Raw genomic sequence first — 23226 nt, 5'->3', positions numbered from 1 at the left:
GACTGTAACGTTTTACCATGACCATGAAGAAGAAAGAGATTCCGCTCAGAGTGTCTAGATGGGCGATGTACCTACAAGATTTCGACTACGAAATAGAGCACAGGTCAGGTTCGAAGATGAGACACGTCGATGCGTTGAGTAGGGTGTCATGTTATACGTTGACTGACAGTTTGTTTCATCGTTTGCGGGAAGCACAGCTATTAGATGATTGGACAAAGGTGCTTAAAAGTGTCGTTAAGATCAAAGGCTATGAAGACTTCTACATAGTGAACGAATTTCTGTTTGAAGATCCTAATAAAGAGTTGCTAATATTTCCTTCACTCATGGAAACCGAGATTATCCAAAACAGTCACAAGAAAGGACATTTCTCATCTAATAAAACTGAGGATTTGATTGAGAAGTCGTTCTACATTCCGAAGCTAAAAGATAAAGTAGCGCGAGTGGTCGATAGCTGCGTAGAGTGCATCCTTGTGAATGCGAAGGCTGGTAGGCAAGAAGGGTTTCTTACACCGATAGACAAAGGAGACAAGCCGCTCGTCACATACCATGTAGATCATGTTGGTCCGATGGAGTTAACCAAAAAACGATATAATCACATCTTCGTGATTGTAGAAGTCTTTTCCAAGTACGTATGCTTGTATCCTACACGAAGCACAGGGGTTGATGAAGTGGTGACTTGTTTGGAGCGCCAGGCTGTTTGTTTTGGAAATCCGCATAGGATAGTGTCAGATCGTGGAGCTGCATTCACATCCCACCTGTTCAAAGAGTACTGCGATACCATAGCAGAGTGCATGAAGGCATTCGGGACGAATCCTGCGTCAGGAGGGCCGATTTTGGGATGCGGTACTGGAGAGACAATGACCACTAGAAGCGGTCTCACCTACTGATCTAATATCTTTCCCTTTCTGTATTCGATATTCCTAAGTAACACTCGATATTCCTAAGTTGTATTCGATACCCAGTTTCAACGTGAGTGAAAAGTGGCCACGCACCGACATACTCACTCGCTGCCAGAATCTCGGACAGTTCTATAGCACACGTATATTTTGTAAAACCTAAGTTAACCAGTCGAATGTGAATAAAGCATATTATCATACTATTCAAGTCAGCGTTATCTTTTCTAAAAAGAGGACCCTGCAGAACTTTTAATAATTTATAAAAGTTCCAAAAAATAAAACACAAGTGCGAGATATATTACACTAGAGCCATTTCCCAAGCCGATGGGAAATTATTAATAAATAATCAGCATACTATGTGTCTCACTAACTCACCGACTCAACGGTACACCGACCCACCAATGCAGTCAGCAAAATTTGCAGTGTCAGCCGAGGCAACTAGGCAAACTGCTTCCATAATCAAAACTCCCTGACCTTCTTTAGAATATATCTTATTTCACTTGTTACGTACGCCCTCCCCCATACCAAGATTAACCCCGGCAAAACAACTGCCATTAGTTGAGGGTAGGGGCCGTAATGACTAACCACACTGCGATTGATAAAAGCAAAACAGCAAAAACAATTCGACAACTCATGGGTGTCGCGTGGCCAGAACAACGACCACGATCGACCTGCTCGTAACCGTAATCCAGTAAGGTGGCAAAGTGCACCAGCCGGCCATTGACTCCTAAAATAGGGGAAATGGAGAAACAGTACCCCTAGGTGGGAACACCTAGTTAATTCATCCAATATGGGGGCTAGCGAAAGCTCTAGTCCGGTATAAAAGACCCCAGCCAAATGGAGAAAGACAGAAATTGTTCTGATCTCTCCATGACGGTGGTCTAGAAGTGCAACTCCCGTCAACACAGACCACGACTAGAAGAAGGCTGGTGTCCAGAAGGATGTCTTGACGTTTCCCTAGGATCAACTTCACCCAGGAGAAAGTCCCGATAACCGGTCCTGCGATCGACCACAATCTGGAGGAAGTCAACCAGCAAAATCCCGAAGGACGAAAATAACTAGTGAACCAAGTGAATGGCCTAAGGACCCCAAGATGGGTAGCAAAACGTCTAAAGTGGCCGGCAGCACCGCCAACGTGATTAACACAGTAGAGATCGTTGACCACCAAGATGATATTCAGGATGTCAACAAGACCATGAAGCTCATCGTTGGACTACTCCTGGTTATAGTGCTCCTTAAGGTTGTAAAGATCTACAAGCGCTCTGTCCAGAGACGCCGCGACCAACATCATGCCCTGGAGAAAGTGGTGACCCACATTGGAGCATAAGCCGAGCCGATACAGTGAAGTGAAACCACCAAAAAGACAATAAAAGCAGCAAAAAGACAATAGAAACAATACAAATAATAATAAATAAATTGCACTCCAAAATTATAAACAAAAAGTGAATCGCCAAAACAATCAAAAACAATTTGCGAGTACATGCATTTATGAATGCAAGTGTAAACAGAACCCCCAATTACATACGCTGAACAAGAAATTGGAGCTGCACCGACCAGCCCAGCCCGAGCATTGGAACTGACGTGTGCCTCAGTGGAACTCGCATACGATGCATACATACATACATATCTATACAGCGATAGTGTTATTTTTTTTGTGTAACATAATTTTTGTGTTTTGTTTTTGTAAACCGCCTTCAAGTCTTGCACGTATATATGTATATAAACCAATTATAAAATCTCCCAAAGCCCAGGATCCGGAGCGTCGAGATCTCATCGCCCAGGATTAAAAAGAGGGTAAGTTTGTCGGAACACGGTTCCTTTTCTTATTCATACATATATATATATATCCGTGCACCATGATTACATCAGAAGCTTTAGCAAAAACAATAGACACTGATCCACAATTTAACGTAAGAATTTTATACTTGTTAACAAAAGCGACCCTACCAATAACAGTGAATGAATTGGAATACTTATATATTGAGACCTTCCGTCTAGATTTTTCTCCACTTGCCCACTGTAATAAGACCGAAAAGGCTATCATTATCTCTACCGTTCCAACGGTCATTGTTCTTTCCCGTCTGGATAAGAATTTGTTTTTGGGCAATGTTAATACTTTCCTAGTTAAGACAAAGAATTAATCTGTTAGGAATACATGTAATAATATATAATAGCCACATATGATAATTGTTCCATATATATAATCAATTAGATATACTTTTCTTTTTATACCTTTTTATACATAATAATTAAATGTTAATTTTTCAGCGGCGAGTATCAGCCTTGTAATTGTATGACAATTGCAAGAGCCCTCTGAGCGACGTTTGCAGTCGTAAATAGTCAGCATTTTGCTGATGTGTGCACCTTCACAGGTGGTCAAATCGATACTCTCCGCTAATACAATAATTGTCAATTAATTTAATCCCCATATGAATTAGCCAAAATTATGTTACTCAACACCGGCACACGCCGACCTAAATATGAACCAATAAATTTGTAATGTGAAAAAGTATTCGAAACCATGTTGTGCTAGAACTCTAACAAAGGGGGTGTGCTGACGCGAGGAGTGAAGTAGGTCAAGAACAATGACATAACTTTCGACGGACAACCTTGACAATAGGGGATCGTATTGCGCGGCCCGCGACGATCCATTGGCACACGAATGTGTGAAGGGGAGGGAATATGGCTAACACACAGCCCGATCGTATTGCGATCAAGCGACAGCTAAGCTTGTTGGGCAGTGTGGACTGATGACTGACGAACTTGATGACTATTATTATTTTTCCAGGCACTTTTAATATTTATTCTCGTTATGTTGGAGAGGAGAGAGGCTTACCAAGATCCCACGACCCAAATACGACGTAGCTTATGCCGGCAAATGGTGCCTGAACATCGGACGCCTCTCCCTCGGCCCAAGTCCTTGTCAGGACTCGGGCACTAATATGCCCACGTAACAGAATTGGCGCCCAACGTTAGGACATTTCATATTCCTTAAGGAATTTTACCAGGGTCCACAATCTCGATGCCTGCGGTATCGGAGTGGATGCACCTAGGGATGGCAAAGCTTTCATCTTTGTTTGCCACGAGTAACTTGACTGTTTTATAGAGCAGGGAACTTAAATAATTTTAAATGTGCACCTACTTATTTGTTTTTGTCTTTAAATTAATAACCGTAAAGTCCCCAACTTCTGTGACTGTCAGTGTTGAGTGGCCACTCAATCAGAACTTTGTCGCAGAATAGAGGCCTGACTTTGAAATGATTTGTAACATTAGAAATTCCCTGTTTTGTTCATGGACAAATTTACCAGAATTTCCTTAAAACAAGAACTATGAGTTATCCTTTTTATAATACTATACCTACAACTAAGTGTCGACGACTACTTGTTAAAATTAACGTAAATACAATTTATAGGTGCTTTCTGGCCGACGCCACACGACGTACTACGCATTTGCCCGGTCGTTTGAATTGGTTCGAGTCCAGAAAGAGCAGGAGCGCAAGCATTACGGTAACGCATTTAGCAGTTGCGGTGCGGGTCTACTGTTCGTTTGTCGATCCAGGACAGAATGGGGGTGGGGGAACTGACAGGAAACGCAAAGCCGACGCCCTACAACGTACTAGGCATTGGTCCGGTCGTTTGCTTGGTTCGAGTCTTTGCTGTTTCCCTTGACATATTTGGGTGGTGGACGATTTTTAGTTTCTCTGGCCGACGCCCCACAACGTATTAGGCTAGTTGGTCAGGTCGTTTGCTTGGTTCGAGTCCAGAGAAATAGGAGACGGTTGTGGAGCCCGAGAATGATCGGTCAAACAACTTGTTTTCCGACGACTGGCGGGAGGGGGTTTTTGGACAGATTCCTTATCTAGACACAGCCATTCCGTTTGGAACATTTGGGATGTCTAGAAAAAGGGAAAGTAAGGGCATGTTAGCTTAGCGGAACCGCGTTGTGTAGAAGCGGCTAACACCCCTAGTTAGGGAAATTTATTTGTTTTTGTTTGGGGCTTAAATATCGGACGGTTCTTGACCGAAGAGAAACTTGAGAAGCAGAGGGAAGCACCCCCAGTTGATAAACATTCTTATTGTCGACTTATTCAGCGTTTACGTCGCTGACCGGGTATTTTGAAAAGAATCACGTAAAGCTTGTATACCAATCATATAAATGAAGGGGGCCAAGAAGAAGGTCTTATTTCAACCCAGCACCGGAAGAGTGACCCGGGCAACAACGCGCCGTGAAAACCACCAACCCCGCAGTGCAAGCGCGCCAAGGCTAGGAGATTCACCTGAAAGAGAGCCGTGGGAGCGCGCACAGAATCAGCCAGGACAGGTAGATACCCTGTCTGAAGAAAACAACCTGGACCAATATTCTGAAATGGAAGGAGCCGCCGGAGGGGAGAATCTACCCCTAGGACCACCGAAAGGAAGATCAAGTATGCTTCCTCAATTTCAGAGGCACGAGGAGGACAACTTAGAGGCTGCCGAGCGACGTGAACAAAGATTGATGGAGCTCTTGAGGCAAAGCAATGAAATGCAGCGTGGAATGAGTGCCCAGATAGAAGCGCTGAAAGCCCAGATAACAGAAATGCAGTCTCCGACAGACAGGAGACCCGAACAGAAGGGACTGCCTTCGCCGCCCCGTACTGTTCCGAATCCAACGGACAGTTTTTTGAGATACCAAGAGACCCCGCCTCTGGAACCGATAACACAGGACATGCTCAATAGCCAGATGCACCGGCTAAGAACACCCAGGCGGATGGACACCCCATCACACAGGCAGTTCAGAACAAACGAGAGGGAGTCGAGTCACCAACTTCATCCAGAGATCGATCGGAACTCATCATTCCAAGGACCACGACCAAAAGATGTCAGATTGGACAGATGGAACCTAAAGTTCGATGGAAGCGGACGCGGCATGACAGTTGAGAGTTTCCTATTCCGCGTGGACCGACTACAAGAATTGTATGACCTCAGCCGTCAACAAGTCTTTCGTGAATTCCATCTTCTGCTGGCAGGTGCAGCCACGAAATGGTATTGGCAGCTTATGGAAGACAAGGCAGAGGATTACGACTTTGACTACTACTCATTGACCCAAGAAATGAGACGGGCATTTTCCACTACCGGAAGTGACCTTATGAAAGTCAAAGAATTGATGGAACGTAAGCAAGGGCCACACGAAACCTTTAGCGATTATGTCTCGGATATGCATAACCTGCATTTCAAGCTCAAGCACAAAATCGCTGAAGATGAATTCGTGGAGCTCTTAAAGGATAACATGAACTCTCAGATGGGGGGATTACTACTAACATCCCCAATCACCTCATTAGCGGAGCTCAAACGAGAGGGTCTCAGAGTTGATCGCTGGCTGAGAAACACAGGAAGGAACATGCGCAGCCGAGCTGCAATTAACGAAATAGAGGAATTCCAGACACTGGAGGACTTGCCGGACGCGGTCACGGTGGAAGAATTCAACCGGCAGCGGAAAGATGCGCGAGGGCGTTACGAGGAGGGACAAGGATGCCGAGGCCCATTACACGCGCTGGTGTGTTATAAGTGTGGCAAAGGAGCAGACTTCTACAGGAAGCATCCTTCGAAGGAAGAATCCTGCCCTATCAAATTCCACGATGCCACCTGCAGGTTCTGCGAGAAAGTCGGGACGGATGCAGATGCTAACCCAGCGGTTTTTGCGCGGAGTCCGTCAGGCAAGACCGGGACAGCCGGGCGGACCAGGACCAACCCTTTCCGGTAAACACACGGAAGCCCAACCAAATCTCCCCTCATAAGAGCCTAGAACAACGAGAGAGGGAGTACGAACATGCTCGTGAACGTATCTTCAACGACTCGGAAGATGCAGACAGCAAGACACGGACAACGCGAAAAATACTAAGATTATATGATGCCCGAGCAGACTACCGCCGGCTCAAGCAAAAGGTGGTGGACACAGTAGTGAGCGTGCAAAATGACAACCGTTTCTTTGCTAAAACGAAGGTCGATGGAGAAGAGATACTCGCATTACTGGACACAGGCGCCAGTGCGAACTGTATTGGCAGAGGAGCACACGCTTTCTTGGAAAACCGGACGCGGCCGATAAGGAAGTTAAGCGAAGAATGCGTACGCACAGCAAGCGGTGGTGAGACCCAAGTAACCGGAGCCATAACGTTACCCGTGGAATGGGAAGGAGAAACCAAGGACCTAGAGTTTTTGATAGTGCCAGGTCTGACACAACGATTCTATTTCGGAATTAATTTCTGGGATACGTTCGGCCTCACATTCCTCGGTAAAGGTAGACGCGAGGTTGCCGCCGTCGAAACAACTCCGGATTTCGACCTTATGACCGGCGACCTAGACATGAACAATACGCTCAAGCCCGAGACCGCCTATACCCCACATCAGCTTACCCCAGAACAACATTGTAAGCTGCAGCAAGTGATAGACACATACCCGTCTTGTCTAGAAAAAGGATTAGGAAAGACCAGTTTAGAGCAACATATAATTGAAGTAACCAACGAGGACTTACCAATCGAGCAGCGACATTACCCGATATCCCCAGCCAAACAGAAGCTGGTGTACGCCGAGCTAGATCGCATGTTAGGTCTAGGCGTGATCGAAGAAAGCAATAGTAGCTGGAGTTCACCGGTAACACTGGTGCAAAAAGGGCCGAAAAATCGCCTCTGCCTCGATGCGCGTAAAGTAAATTCCCGGACGATTAAAGATGCGTATCCACTACCACATATCGAGGGTCTGTTGAGTCGACTACAGGAAACGTATTACATTTCCGCAATTGATTTAAAAGACGCCTTTTGGCAAATACCTCTCGAAACCAAAAGCAGAGAGAAAACCGCGTTTACAGTGCCCGGCAGGCCACTGTATCAGTTTACAGTCATGCCGTTCGGCTTGTGCAATGCCGCGCAGCGAATGTGCCGACTAATGGATAAAGTTATACCAGCGGCGCTACGCGAGAATGTATTTGTGTATCTGGATGACTTACTGGTCTGTTCACCTACATTTGAAGCCCACATGGATATGTTGAGCCAGGTCAGTGCCTGCTTACAGCGGGCAGAGCTAACGATAAATGTAGACAAAAGCAAGTTTTGCTACAGCCAGGCAAGATATTTAGGATATGTAGTTGGGGGAGGATGCATCCGAACGGATGGCACGAAAATACAATCGATACAGGAATTTCCCCAGCCTAGCTCCGCCAAACAAATGCGGAGGTTCCTGGGAATGACAGGCTGGTACAGGAGGTTCATCCAAAATTACGCCCAGACAGCGGCACCGCTTCACGACTGCTTGAAGAAGGACCGCATAAAGAAATTTGAATTGTCAGAAGAGGCAATCAAGGCGTTTGAACTTTTGAAAACCAGCATGGCAACAGCACCGGTACTCGTCACCCCGGATTTTAAGAAACCATTTACCATCCAATGTGATGCCTCGACCACTGGAGTGGGGGGAGTTTTGTTCCAAACAGATGACGAGGGCGGAGAACATCCAATCGCCTATATGTCAGCCAAATTGAACAAAGCACAGCGGAATTACAGCATAACCGAGTTGGAGTGCTACGCCGCTATCCTCAGCATTACCAAATTCCGTGCCTACGTAGATGGGATGCCCTTCAAAGTGATCACTGACCACGCTAGTCTAAAATGGCTGATGAGTCAGAAAGACTTATCAGGCAGACTTGCGCGATGGAGTCTGAAGCTACAAGCGTTCGACTTCACCATAGAACACAGGAAAGGATCACTAAATGTAGTCCCAGATGCTCTCTCACGAGTTCATATGGACGAGCTACAGAAGGCCGGTGCGGAAGAACTGGACATACACATCAACCTCGATTCGACAGCGTTCCAGTCAGCGGATTATGTCAACCTAGTGCAGGCGGTGGACGAAAATTTAGGTAAAAGTCCAGACCTTCAAACATCAGAAGGCTATGTATATAAACGGATGGGATTCTGCCTAAACGACGCTGTGGATGAAGCCCGAGCATGGAAGCTCTGGGTTCCCGCCGAGCTGCGTCCTGATTTAGTCTGGAGAGCACATCATGCCATAACCGCAGGGCATGGGGGGTTGCACAAATCACTAGCCAAATTGAGACAGTTTTACTATTGGCCAGGCATGACTGTAGACGTCCAAAAAGTAGTGAAGGAATGCGAGGTCTGTAAGATCACCAAGACCGCCAACAAAAATGACCGGCCACCCATGGGAGAACAGCGGGTTACGGAGCGGGCTGGCCAAAGGTTGTTCATCGACTTTATGGGACCATACCCGAGGACCAAAGCTGGGAACTCGGTGATTTTCGTATGCCTAGACCATTTCTCCAAATTTGTCTGGCTACAGCCGATGAGACATGCAGTAGCTGCAGAAGTCATCAAATTCCTTGAGACCAAAATTTTCCACCAATTTGGAGTCCCCGAGTTTGTACACTCAGACAACGGCAAACAGTTTGTGTCTCAAATTTTTGGCGAGCTAATGACCCGCTACGGTATTCGACACGTAAAGACTGGACTTTACTCCCCGCAAGCGAACGCGGCTGAGAGGGTAAACCGATCGGTACTCCAAATTTTGCGAGCGACAATTGCCACCGATCAGCGAAATTGGGATACCCAACTAAGTCGAATAGAGTGTGCCCTTAGGAATGGCCTACACGAATCAATAGGCATGGAACCATATTACGCAATGTTCGGCACGCGGATGGTTACCCATGGAACAGCCTACCCGATCCTACGGAAACTAGGGGGAATACAAGCAGGAGATCCACAGATAAGTCTCCCAGACAAAATGGAACTTATCCGACAAAAAGTGACCCAAGGATTAAACCGAACTCATGAACGCGCAGAAAAGGCATATAACACCCGTAGCAAGCTCGTAGAGTTTTCCGTAGGACAAGTTGTCTATAGGAAAAACTACAAGCAGAGTAACAAAGCTGACGGATATAATGCCAAGCTGGGCCCGAATCGAATTCGCTGTGTTGTACTCCAGCGTAAGGGCAAAGCGCTATATGAGCTGGGCAATGCAGTAGGGAAAAGTGTCGGGGTATTCCATGCTAAAGACCTGTATGTCGCCTAAACCTCTGAACGTAATCCGACGACTCCAAAAGGCGACAAACTCAGAACTGCGAGATTGCACTACTTGATAGAAGCTCCCGATCACATGATGGGTAGAACAGTCATCAGAACTGCCCCAGTTCTGCTATAAAAGCCACAACCAGGGACCGACCAGTCACCAGACATGATGCAGTCCTCCAACAGCTATAACCAAGCCATCCGAGCTGCCCGCCGGCTTCGTCGGCTACAGGCTAGGTATGGGGACCAGGCATCATATCTGGCGCTCCTCGTCGAGTGGATGAACGGGCTTTGCCATGCCATCCACTTGAACGAGGATCATATCCAGCAATGCTGGATACGCCGATACCAGTCAGAAGATGAAGAACTGGCATCCGAAATCGACCAAGAGATCCGGCACCGGAGCCGAGATCAGTAAGAGGACCAGAACCAGTTGCTCCGAGTCCAGGAGCAACTACAAAGGAAACAAGCACACATCGCCCAGATACAACGGGAAACATGGAGAACGAGCCGGCGCATGAACCGCGCGGTCAGGAGAATTTACATTCGAAGCCCTCCACTTGGTATCCAGGCGAGGCGAGAAGTAGCAGCCATCCTGAAAGAGCCGCTAAACTTAGATTAAAACATTGTAATTAATATAAAATGTTAACCATATAAAAATAAAAATAATACAAAAAAAAAAAAAAACAATTCTTATACTTTTTAATATATTTTTCTTCGGGAAATGGGAAACCATTTCATTCAACTTTTCACTTTTCAGCTGAGCAGCCCCTGGTCAAAAACCATGGTTATGGCACACTCAGCAATTTTATTCTCAACTTTTTAGCTGTTACTCACTTCTGATTTTTATATATATATTTATATATTATTTTTCATTAAAACTATATTATATATTTTATTATGAGCCATATTTTTATTTACAGGTATAAATATGTATGTATGTATGTTTCCGTGCGAGGCCGGAAAGCTTTTCTTTTTCAGCATATATAATAATAAAATAACCAAGTACAATATTAAAACAATAAAGTAATAAGCCCGACTAGCTCATCTGAGACTGGGTTGATGTAGTGGGTCGAAGCCACACGTAAATGGGCGCCTAAGAAAAGAATAAAGGAGAAGAAGGAGATCTAAAGAGATGGCCGTACGAGGATTTCTTTTGCGAAGTCATTCCATGCGAAGCCGCATCGATCACTTCGAGCCTGTTACGTACGCCCTCCCCCATACCAAGATTAACCCCGGCAAAACAACTGCCATTAGTTGAGGGTAGGGGCCGTAATGACTAACCACACTGCGATTGATAAAAGCAAAACAGCAAAAACAATTCGACAACTCATGGGTGTCGCGTGGCCAGAACAACGACCACGATCGACCTGCTCGTAACCGTAATCCAGTAAGGTGGCAAAGTGCACCAGCCGGCCATTGACTCCTAAAATAGGGGAAATGGAGAAACAGTACCCCTAGGTGGGAACACCTAGTTAATTCATCCAATATGGGGGCTAGCGAAAGCTCTAGTCCGGTATAAAAGACCCCAGCCAAATGGAGAAAGACAGAAATTGTTCTGATCTCTCCATGACGGTGGTCTAGAAGTGCAACTCCCGTCAACACAGACCACGACTAGAAGAAGGCTGGTGTCCAGAAGGATGTCTTGACGTTTCCCTAGGATCAACTTCACCCAGGAGAAAGTCCCGATAACCGGTCCTGCGATCGACCACAATCTGGAGGAAGTCAACCAGCAAAATCCCGAAGGACGAAAATAACTAGTGAACCAAGTGAATGGCCTAAGGACCCCAAGATGGGTAGCAAAACGTCTAAAGTGGCCGGCAGCACCGCCAACGTGATTAACACAGTAGAGATCGTTGACCACCAAGATGATATTCAGGATGTCAACAAGACCATGAAGCTCATCGTTGGACTACTCCTGGTTATAGTGCTCCTTAAGGTTGTAAAGATCTACAAGCGCTCTGTCCAGAGACGCCGCGACCAACATCATGCCCTGGAGAAAGTGGTGACCCACATTGGAGCATAAGCCGAGCCGATACAGTGAAGTGAAACCACCAAAAAGACAATAAAAGCAGCAAAAAGACAATAGAAACAATACAAATAATAATAAATAAATTGCACTCCAAAATTATAAACAAAAAGTGAATCGCCAAAACAATCAAAAACAATTTGCGAGTACATGCATTTATGAATGCAAGTGTAAACAGAACCCCCAATTACATACGCTGAACAAGAAATTGGAGCTGCACCGACCAGCCCAGCCCGAGCATTGGAACTGACGTGTGCCTCAGTGGAACTCGCATACGATGCATACATACATACATATCTATACAGCGATAGTGTTATTTTTTTTGTGTAACATAATTTTTGTGTTTTGTTTTTGTAAACCGCCTTCAAGTCTTGCACGTATATATGTATATAAACCAATTATAAAATCTCCCAAAGCCCAGGATCCGGAGCGTCGAGATCTCATCGCCCAGGATTAAAAAGAGGGTAAGTTTGTCGGAACACGGTTCCTTTTCTTATTCATACATATATATATATATCCGTGCACCATGATTACATCAGAAGCTTTAGCAAAAACAATAGACACTGATCCACAATTTAACGTAAGAATTTTATACTTGTTAACAAAAGCGACCCTACCAATAACAGTGAATGAATTGGAATACTTATATATTGAGACCTTCCGTCTAGATTTTTCTCCACTTGCCCACTGTAATAAGACCGAAAAGGCTATCATTATCTCTACCGTTCCAACGGTCATTGTTCTTTCCCGTCTGGATAAGAATTTGTTTTTGGGCAATGTTAATACTTTCCTAGTTAAGACAAAGAATTAATCTGTTAGGAATACATGTAATAATATATAATAGCCACATATGATAATTGTTCCATATATATAATCAATTAGATATACTTTTCTTTTTATACCTTTTTATACATAATAATTAAATGTTAATTTTTCAGCGGCGAGTATCAGCCTTGTAATTGTATGACAATTGCAAGAGCCCTCTGAGCGACGTTTGCAGTCGTAAATAGTCAGCATTTTGCTGATGTGTGCACCTTCACAGGTGGTCAAATCGATACTCTCCGCTAATACAATAATTGTCAATTAATTTAATCCCCATATGAATTAGCCAAAATTATGTTACTCAACACCGGCACACGCCGACCTAAATATGAACCAATAAATTTGTAATGTGAAAAAGTATTCGAAACCATGTTGTGCTAGAACTCTAACAAAGGGGGTGTGCTGACGCGAGGAGTGAAGTAGGTCAAGAACAATGACATAACTTTCGACGGACAACCTTGACAATAGGGGATCGTATTGCGCGGCCCGCGACGATCCATTGGCACACGAATGTGTGAAGGGGAGGGAATATGGCCAACACACAGCCCGATCGTATTGCGATCAAGCGACAGCTAAGCTTGTTGGGCAGTGTGGACTGATGACTGACGAACTTGATGACTATTATTATTTTTCCAGGCACTTTTAATATTTATTCTCGTTATGTTGGAGAGGAGAGAGGCTTACCAAGATCCCACGACCCAAATACGACGTAGCTTATGCCGGCAAATGGTGCCTGAACATCGGACGCCTCTCCCTCGGCCCAAGTCCTTGTCAGGACTCGGGCACTAATATGCCCACGTAACACACTATTCTAAACTTCTGTGTTCCAAGTACTATATAAGCATGTATAAATTTAAGAATAAATCAGTTATCAACGCAACTTCTAACGCCGCGGTTCTAGTTTCACGACCGGGAATAGAGCTCGTTATCCTAAACTATCTCAACTAGCAGCTAAACTACGTTAGCTCGATCGTAGTGCAGTTCCCGCATCGCCTGTGGTCCGGCTTCGTAGTAACCATCGTTACCATTGCCGCGACGCGATCGAACTGCGATCAAAGCGTCCCCTTGCCAGCGACAAGTGCTCACTACCGCCTTGTCCCAGAAGTGTCTACTTCGGCTAGGCACAAACAAAAAGAACAGACATTATCCAAGATGGTACACTTTTAATAAATGGTAACAATATAGTCAACAACTCCGAATTAAACGGATCGTTCCTAATAACATTAAATGGTACAACCAAATTTAATAACTACTCATATACCAATTAAGAGAACAGAATTCTTAACTACGAACCACTTCAAATACTATGAAATATATGATTATATTTTATCATATAACTCAGAACTCTCTTTGGATAGTATAAACATTTTTAATCCATTCATTAAACTTAATAATACCAAAATATCTATATTTTTTATATTATTAACTTGAGTAATTTGATTTCTTAACCAATTATTATATACAAAAATATATTTTTAACCAAAAAACAACGGCCAGAACTAGGAAAACCTATTAGCGAAGAAGAATTTGTAAAGGAATCAAGACATCGCTTAAACAAATAGAGTTATGATGAATCCGGGCGGTCAATTTTAGAAGGGGGAGAGTTATCCACCCCGTGAAACTGTTCCACTTATGGAATTAATAAAGAATTTTTTTAATTCAATCTCAGCGATATTGCCTTCGGCGATATTAGCCTTTGCCTTTGTCATTAAATTCGAGGGCCGCGCTTGACTGTCCTGCCAAACTCTCACGATCAAAGTCCAAGCTTTTGCGTTCTAAGTTCAGATCATATTGTGTTCCAATTTTCAATCAAATTTCATCGGTCAGCATAATTTCATTTCACAACGGGGTGCGACAGTTTCAGCATAAGCTTTTAATTTAAACAAAAATTAAATTTTTAGATGCTTGAAAAATAAAAGCTTTTGGCTGATGTTCGTTGGATAAGATTTTAGAGTTAAGGAGTCAGTCTATTTTGGATTAAAGCCGTGAACGGTCATTCAAAAAAGATAGAAAGTAAAAAGGTCTTGTGTAATTGTGTGTGTATTGTGTAATAGTGAGTTAAGTGAATAAAAGTCTAACAACAACAAATATAAATTTAAAAAACATTATTTTTTTAAGTCAACGACTATTTACAAAATTAATTTACATGAATTCTTTAAAGAACCCGCGACCGGGAATTTTTATGAGAAAGAATAACCAATACTAACCATGGTATAAAATTTGTTTGTGCTTGATTGTAGATGTTCTATAATTGTGTAAATATAAAACTTTATATTATATCCTTTTCCTAGATCTTTGCTTTATATTTTTTTCAGTGAAAACTTATATGTTGCTCTCTATGTCGGTCTGTGAATTCCAGACGCATCAAGAGAGTACGCTACAGGCGACGGCCTCGACTAAGGGGAGTGCGAAGGAAGTGGAACAGGAGATATGCAAGCAGCAAAGGGACTGTTCTCCATAGCGCACACACCAAAATAGCGCTACCTAGCGTCGATTTTCCTGTTTGCTTATAAGTTGCAAAGGGTGGTTCGACTTAAACAATTTTTGGTCATGTATGTGGGTGTTGAACCAAAATGCCATTTGCGTTTTTACGAAACATTAAAAAAGTGGGCGCTAGACGTGTTTTAGTGATATGCTTGTTTGTGGTCGTTCTTAATAACTTATGAAACTTTTTCTTAGGTCAATCGATAGGTATTGACGAGACAAATAAATTTCAGTTAAAATGTTTTTTCTAGTATGAAAATAGTGAGCGCAACAGTTTTTGTCGGTTTTTGGGCGTTAGAGTGAGCGGTGCACCCTGCTGAAATAAACTTGCGCTGCGCAAGAAGCCACGAATCTGCAAGTTCCAAATTTCTAGCTTTTATAGTTTCCGAGATCACTGCGTTTATACAAAAGGACAGACAGAAGGACATGGCTATATCGACTCGGCTAGTGATCCTGATCAAGAATATATATACTCTTACTCTATAAACGCATCCTTCCACCTGTTACATACTTTGTGACGAATTTAGTATACCCTTTTACTCTACGAGTAAGTATGATTATCTTACAAACAAATTACGCGAATTCTTAAAATTATTATTTTAAATACATTGTCAGCTCGATAAGAGAAATCGGCTACTATTCTTTGGAACTTTTGACGTGACGTCACATGTAAGATTTGAATAGTTCGTCACCTTACGCTACCGTCACCTTACCCTACTATCTTCTATTTATATATATTTATATACATCCTTGCAGAAGTCAATCATTCAAAGAAGATGATGGCACCTGGAAAGGTAACGATGACGGAAAAGTTGTAAATAATCAACCGCAAAGAGTCATGGATGATAGAAATGGAATGATGGCACAAGCGGGATATATCGGCAGGTAACACTACACTTTTAATAAATACCAAAAAGAGAAGCAAAAATCGGCAAGTCAATGTCAATTTAACCGTAAAATTTTTTGATTAGTTCGCTTATTTTCTGCGTTTTTAATATATTACTTATTGTTTATAAATCCCTAAAAAAGAGTTTTATTTATTCTTATAAGTTTATATTGAGTGCTCAGATGTGCAAATGTTTTGCTAAAACGCTATTCATAACAAATTCCTATTTACTTTTTTACAAAATCTTTAGCTTGTTTACAAGAAACAAATGAGAAACCAAGTGTAATTTGGAAAGCTGACATTTGTATTCCCCTGCATATCATTTTTATGGCAGCTATTTTATGTGGCCGTCAAGGGCTAAAGAGATTATCATCAAAATCAGTAAATTCTCCGATCGAGGCAGCGATCTTTTAATAACCACAAACATGCGTAACATTGCTGTATTCATTTGCCTCGCAAGTAAACTTTTTAATAAAATGTCCGATTTGAATAATTTGTAAAAGGGTATATATGTATTGATAAACAAAACGAGATCCCATTTACACTTTGCAAAATCTTTAAAAATGTTCGCAACATACATATTTTAGCGTTATTAGGGTCTGTGGACGGACTGACCGACGGACATGGCTAGATATAAAATATATGAACTTGATAGGGTAGGAAACGGCATCTTCTACCAGCATACTTTTCGGGGAATCGAATATACCCTTATACTCTACGAGTAACGGGCATAATTATTACAAACAGCTTCCGATTTTGCCGTTGTAAACCGTGCCGTACTGCCGAAACATATGCGCTCATCGTGTCCAAAGATATTTCGAAATCATACATGCAAAGGGAACACTATAAGGACGAGACTCGAGGAGATTATAAAACAAATGCACAGCATACACTAAACGTTCAATGGTACAAGTCAAAAATATTATATAGCCTTAGTCTATATTTACATAAGTTCAAAGTAACTAAGCAATGTAATAAAAAAAAAATTTTAATTTAGGATAACGAATGATGCTAGAGAGGACGAAATGGAAGAAAACATGGGTCAAGTAAACACAATGATAGGCAACCTCCGCAACATGGCACTGGATATGGGTTCTGAGCTGGAAAATCAAAACCGTCAAATTGACAGAATTAATCGAAAGGTAAGCTGTTACTGAATTATGGCCCGACTCATATATTTATCACCAGAATTTAATCTTACGAACAAATATATTTTAAGTCCTTTACATCAATTTGTATACCCTTGCAGAGAGAATTAAATTTTGTTAAGAGGTTCGCAACGTAGGAGGAGATTTCCGACCCTATAAAGTAGGAGTTCCCGCTGACCACAAAGATGCAAGTCTTACATTTCATTGTATTTATGTGGGCATAGGGTGGGTATAAGATAATTAGACGAGTGAGGTACGGTGACGATCTCGTAAAATCTCCCAAGTGAAGTCACGTGAAAAATTCCAAATCATTGAAGTCAATGGCCGAGTTCAGCAGAACAACATGATACCTAATCACTGAAGGAATTCATACGATATTTGTGCTGAAGGCACATGATTACTTATATGATGCAAACGTAATTTTAATTTAAAACTTGTTGTTTGTAAAGTAAGTATCAAAAACTTCAACATATAAAATATTTGAACTTTATAGTGGAGTTTTATGTCATGAGCGTTCAGCAGAACAAACTTGATCACTGAAAACTAATCCATTTGTTCTCAGTTATCATGTTATTCTGCTGAACGCGTCCTACTTATAATCCACTGAGCAATCATGAAACATAACCGCAATTTGGACTTCACGTAAGGGAAGTACTCATCAAAACTAGCTAAAACCCATTTGCACTTCTTTGGCTTAGTTCCCTTTTACCTCATAAAGCGAGTAAAAGTTTTAAATACAAATTTTATTTATAATGGCCTTATTTTTTATGCCGATTGAATTTTAAAACTCATGTCTTTAACGATTATATATGAAGGTATGATTCCGAATATCAGGGACCAATAATAGGGAAGCACACAGAACCTACCTCGATCATAAACCTCATTTAAGGGGTTATATACCTTTTTGAGCGAAAAAATTGAGGGAACTTTGGATTTTTTTCAGGTGTGTAGCAATTATTTTATGACACTGAAATTATTATTTATTGATAGTTCATGTTTTTATCGAAACAACAAGCGTTTGTTCTTGAAAAAATATAAATAATTTACGATGTTATGGCAATTCTCTCGGAACCCTTTTTTTTTATAGCGGCTTGCGGTGACCACGATGGAAGTCAAGCAGGTCAACTGATATCAAAAAACCACAAAATTTTTATTAGTATAGTATTATTTTCAGTTCGTGAACGATTATTTTCAAGAATATTTGGTTTTTTCCGCATACAGTAACGATTTTTCCAAAAAGTTGATTTTTCGAGTTCTTAAAATTTTATTAAAAAAATTCTGATCTGCAAAATCAAAATTGGCGCATAAAAACTGAATCGTTCACGAACTCGGCACAATCATTACGAATAATTTAAAAAAAAAATGAAGAAGATCGATCAAATAGTTCTTGTGCAATCGCGGTCACAGCAAAGGCATTTTTGGAAAAACACGACATTGAGATAATCGCATTCAAAGTTTTGCGTTGAGTATATGCAACTATTGAAGTCGAGCAGACAAACTTACAAGTCATCGTCGAACTACAATATTATTCGGATCTCTATGAAAATTTGGGAAAATGTTCTCTAGGGGATATACTTTTCCACTTGTCTTACCTGTAGTTATACCCCTTACTCTTAAAATAAAAGGGTATACTAGATGCGTCGGAAAGTATGTAACAGGTAGATGGAAGCGTTTCCGAACCCATAAAGTATATGTCGCATAATGAACGTATTTTGACCACTGTACGTGTCTGTCACATTAGGAACATAGTTTGACCACTGTGCTTGCAAGAAGCTGCTGCGCAATGAGTTTGGTATATTGTGAGATCCTTCTTAGAACCTGTCTACGACGTAGAATTTGGCTACAACGTAAAATATTACTGGCGCCTAAATACTGTACGAGTGAGGCGACGGCGCTGTCGCGCTGTCGCCGAGTGTAGTCCAGCTGGCGTGTGTAAAGAAGCATAGATCGATGTGTGGGCAGAAAATGCCAGTTAGTTGCATTTAGACGATTGCGCACGCCGGTTGGAATTCGCTTCACTTGGAAAGTTTGTGTGTCAACATGGAAGACCAGTCACAAGAAAATATCAACTCTGCGACATCAGAAGCGGGATCTGCTTTGCTTACAAATATCACCGATGCATACTTGGCAGCTTTACAAGTGCAAAACAACAACCTTATGGAGATCATCAAAAATATGCAGACACCAAGGGCATCGGCAACTGACGAAAAGGGGAAACATATAACTCTGCCAAAATTTTATCCTGAGGGAGCTGGTGCAGATGCCTCAGCTTGGTGTACAACAGTGGATCTTATTTTTGCTGATGAAATGCCCGAAGGTAGCAGCCTTATGATAACTTTAAGTAAGGCGCTAGAGGGAAGTGCATCACAATGGCTGTCCCAGATATGTTTTGCTGGCATCACATGGCCACAATTTAAAGAACTCTTCATTCAACGCTTTGTTGGCGTCGAAACGTCTGCTGCCACACTGATGAAAATTTTGAACGGGCGACCAAAGTCTGGAGAAAGTTACACCGAATATGGGAGCCGAATCGTCACCTTACTAATGTCAAAATTTAAATCTAATGATCTGGAGGAAATTGCGGTTTCACTAGCTCTGGCCCACATGGCACAAATTGATGACAACTTGTCGCGCTGGGTTTTTACAAACAACATTAAAACTCGAAATGAAATGCAACAACAACTACAAGCGCACACTTTTAAAAAACGGAACCTAGATGACAATGCATCTACAACAGGCCCGGAGCGTAAAAAGTCTAAGTATCTCTCTCAAGTAAAATGCAACTATTGTGGAAAGTCTGGACATAAGTATGCCGAATGTCGTGCTCGGCAGAGGATACCAATTCAAGGAAAGAGCCACCACGGAAGTTCAACGCAAGGATCAAAGGACCGGTCAACTGTCAAATGTTTCAAATGCGACGAGTTTGGGCACTTCGCATCCGCTTGTCCAAAAGGACGATCACGAGGAAACGACCGAGTAATCGAGAAACGTGTGGACATCTGTACTGTAGCTCCACCATCAGGAACAACAAATACTTCAACCGGTGAGCCCGTTCCATTTTGTTTCGACTCTGGCGCTGAATGTTCCTTGGTTAAGGAAAGCGTCGCCGATAAATTTAGTGGTAAAAGGATTAATAACATTGTTAAATTAAACGGCATAAGTAATGATTCAATATGTAGTACTCAACAACTATTATGTAATATAAATATTGATCAATGTTATTTTGAGATTTTGTTACATGTTATTATGGACAAGTATTTGAAACATGACGTACTAATTGGTAGTGAAATTTTTAGCCAGGGCTTTGGCGTAACCATGGACGCTGACAGAGTTCAAATTTACACAACCAAAAGAGTAGAATCGATAGTAATTACCAATTATGAAGATGTCATAGAATCAAATAGTGAACTTGATAATCTTGATAAGGCAGCCTTGATAAATATTTTAAAATGTTATTCAGATTGGTTTATTGATGGAATACCAAAGACTAGGGTTACCACAGGGCAGTTGGAAATTAGATTAATAGATCAGCAAAAGACCGTACAACGGCGGCCATATAGGCTTAGTGAAGAAGAGAAAAACAAAGTGCGGGGTAAAGTTGACGAATTACTAAAAGCCAAAATTATTCGGGCAAGTTGTTCACCTTTCGCTAGTCCCATGATGCTAGTTAAAAAAAAAATGGCACCGATCGACTGTGTGTGGACTATCGCATGCTTAACGAAAACACAGTGGCTGACAAGTACCCATTGCCCCTCATCTCAGACCAAATTGCTAGACTTCGTGGTGCTAAATATTTTTCGTGCATAGATATGGCAAGCGGCTTTTACCAAATTCCAGTTCATGAGGACTCAATCGAACGAACTGCATTTGTAACGCCAGAGGGTCAATACGAGTTCTTGACAATGCCGTTTGGTTTGAAGAACACACCATCTGTGTTCCAGCGGGCTGTAATGAAGGCCTTAGGAGCTTTAGCTTACACTTACGCAATTGTGTATATAGATGATGTTCTTATAATAGCAGAATGCAAAGAAGATGCGCTAGTTAGATTGCAGACAGTATTGGAGACATTAAGTAAGGCTGGATTTTCATTTCATGTCACTAAGTGTTCCTTTCTCACCACAAGAATAGAGTATCTTGGATTTGAAAAATTCACGAAAAATTCAAGCCTTAATAGAATTACCACCACCCCAAAATGTGTCACAGCTAAGGCAATGCATTGGTTTAGCCACATATTTTTTCGGCAATTTGTGTTAAATTTCTCCCAAACACTTAAACCCCTGTATCTTCTCACCTCTAAGAAAAACACTAACTTTGTTTGGTTATAAATAATAATAATAAATAATAATAAAAATAATAACTATATTGACTCAGACGCCAGTTTTAATCATATTCGATCCGCAATACCTAATAGAGCTACATACTGACGCAAGTTGTATTGGGTATGGAGCGATCATGTGGTAGAGTATTACAGTAAGTGTACGTCTCCCGCCGAATCTAAATACCATTCGTACGAACTGGAGACGGTAGCAGTGGTAAATGCTATTAACACCTTCCGACATTATTTGCAGTGACGTAAATTTATAGTTTTTACCGACTGTAATTCATTAAAGGCCAGCCGCACAAAACTAGATTTAACACCGAGGGTGCATAGATGGTGGGCGTTTTTACAGGCGTTTGATTTCGAAATAGAGTATAGAAAAGGCGACCGGATGGCGCATGTTGATTTTCTCTCTCGAAATCCAGTGCTTGAACAACATAAAATCTTGAATAAGGTACCTGAATTACGAATCAATTTGACTGAGGTATCTGATAACTGGTTGGTTTCGGAACAACAGCGAGATTCCGAGATACAAGAAATAATTTCAAAGTTAAAAAGTAATGAGTTACCAAGAAATTTGGACAAAACATATGAATTGCGAAAGGGAATACTACATAGAAAAATACAACGAAATAGTAAGACCAAATGTTTGCCGGTAATACCAAGAGCTTTTCGATGGGCCGTCATAAATCACGTCCATGAAGCTATTATGCACCTGGGATGGGAAAAGACGCTGGACAAAGTCTATAGTTATTACTGGTTTGAAAATATGTCTAAATATGTGCGTAGGTTTGTAGAAAATTGTATCACATGTAAAGTGTCTAAGCCACCTGTGGGAAAAGTGCAGGCTGAGCTGCATCCTATTCCTAAAATAGAAATACCGTGGCATACGATACATATTGACATCACAGGCAAATTGAGTGGTAAAAATGATTTGAAGGAATACGTCATCGTCCTTATAGATGCCTTCACCAAGTTTGTTTACTTTTATCACACACTAAATATAGATTCCGAAAGCTGCATTAAGGCTGTTAAATCAGCCGTGTCCCTATTTGGCTTACCCACTCGAATTATAGCAGATCAAGGACGTAGTTTCGCAAGTAAACGTTTTCGCGAATTTTGTTCCTCTCAAAAAATTAATCTACATTTAATTGCTACTGGTTCGAGTAGAGCAAACGGTCAGGTAGAACGGGTCATGAGTACCTTAAAAGGTATGCTGACTGCTGTCGAGACTAGTCAAAGATCATGGCAGGATGCGTTGGCCGAAGTGCAGCTAGCAATGAATTGCACGATTAATCGTGTGACTAAGTTTAGCCCATTAGAATTATTGATTGGTAAGGAAGCTCGTCCTTTTGGCTGGTTGCCGCTAAACGAAGATAGCAATGATGAAGTAGACAAAGAAAATTTGAGAAAGTATTCTAAAAAGAATATGGAAACTCAAGCAAAATACGACAAAAATAGGTTTGATAAAAATAAAGCTAAAATAGTAAGTTTCAAGGTGGGTGATCACGTTTTGCTTAAAATCGAAGAACGTCATCAAACTAAACTTGATCCTAAATTTAAAGGGCCATTTGAGATAATTGAAGTATTGGAT

At 41.8% G+C, this 23226-nt stretch overlaps 1 protein-coding gene across 2 annotated transcripts in view; it reads left to right on the top strand.

Moving 5' to 3' along the window:
- Nucleotides 1–23226, top strand: part of Snap25 (Synaptosomal-associated protein 25kDa) — a 379996-nt gene that overhangs the window by 284514 nt on the left and 72256 nt on the right. For both annotated transcript variants that reach the window (XM_070996705.1, XM_070996704.1), the window contains exons 6-7: nucleotides 16037–16165; nucleotides 17164–17308. In XM_070996705.1, the coding sequence (XP_070852806.1) occupies nucleotides 16037–16165; nucleotides 17164–17308 (274 nt within the window). The remainder of the gene's footprint in view (nucleotides 1–16036; nucleotides 16166–17163; nucleotides 17309–23226) is intronic.

This window comes from Drosophila suzukii, chromosome 3, assembly GCF_043229965.1.
Source record: "Drosophila suzukii chromosome 3, CBGP_Dsuzu_IsoJpt1.0, whole genome shotgun sequence".
Classification (NCBI taxonomy): Eukaryota; Metazoa; Arthropoda; class Insecta; order Diptera; family Drosophilidae; genus Drosophila; species Drosophila suzukii.
This window is presented reverse-complemented; position numbering and strand designations above follow the sequence as displayed.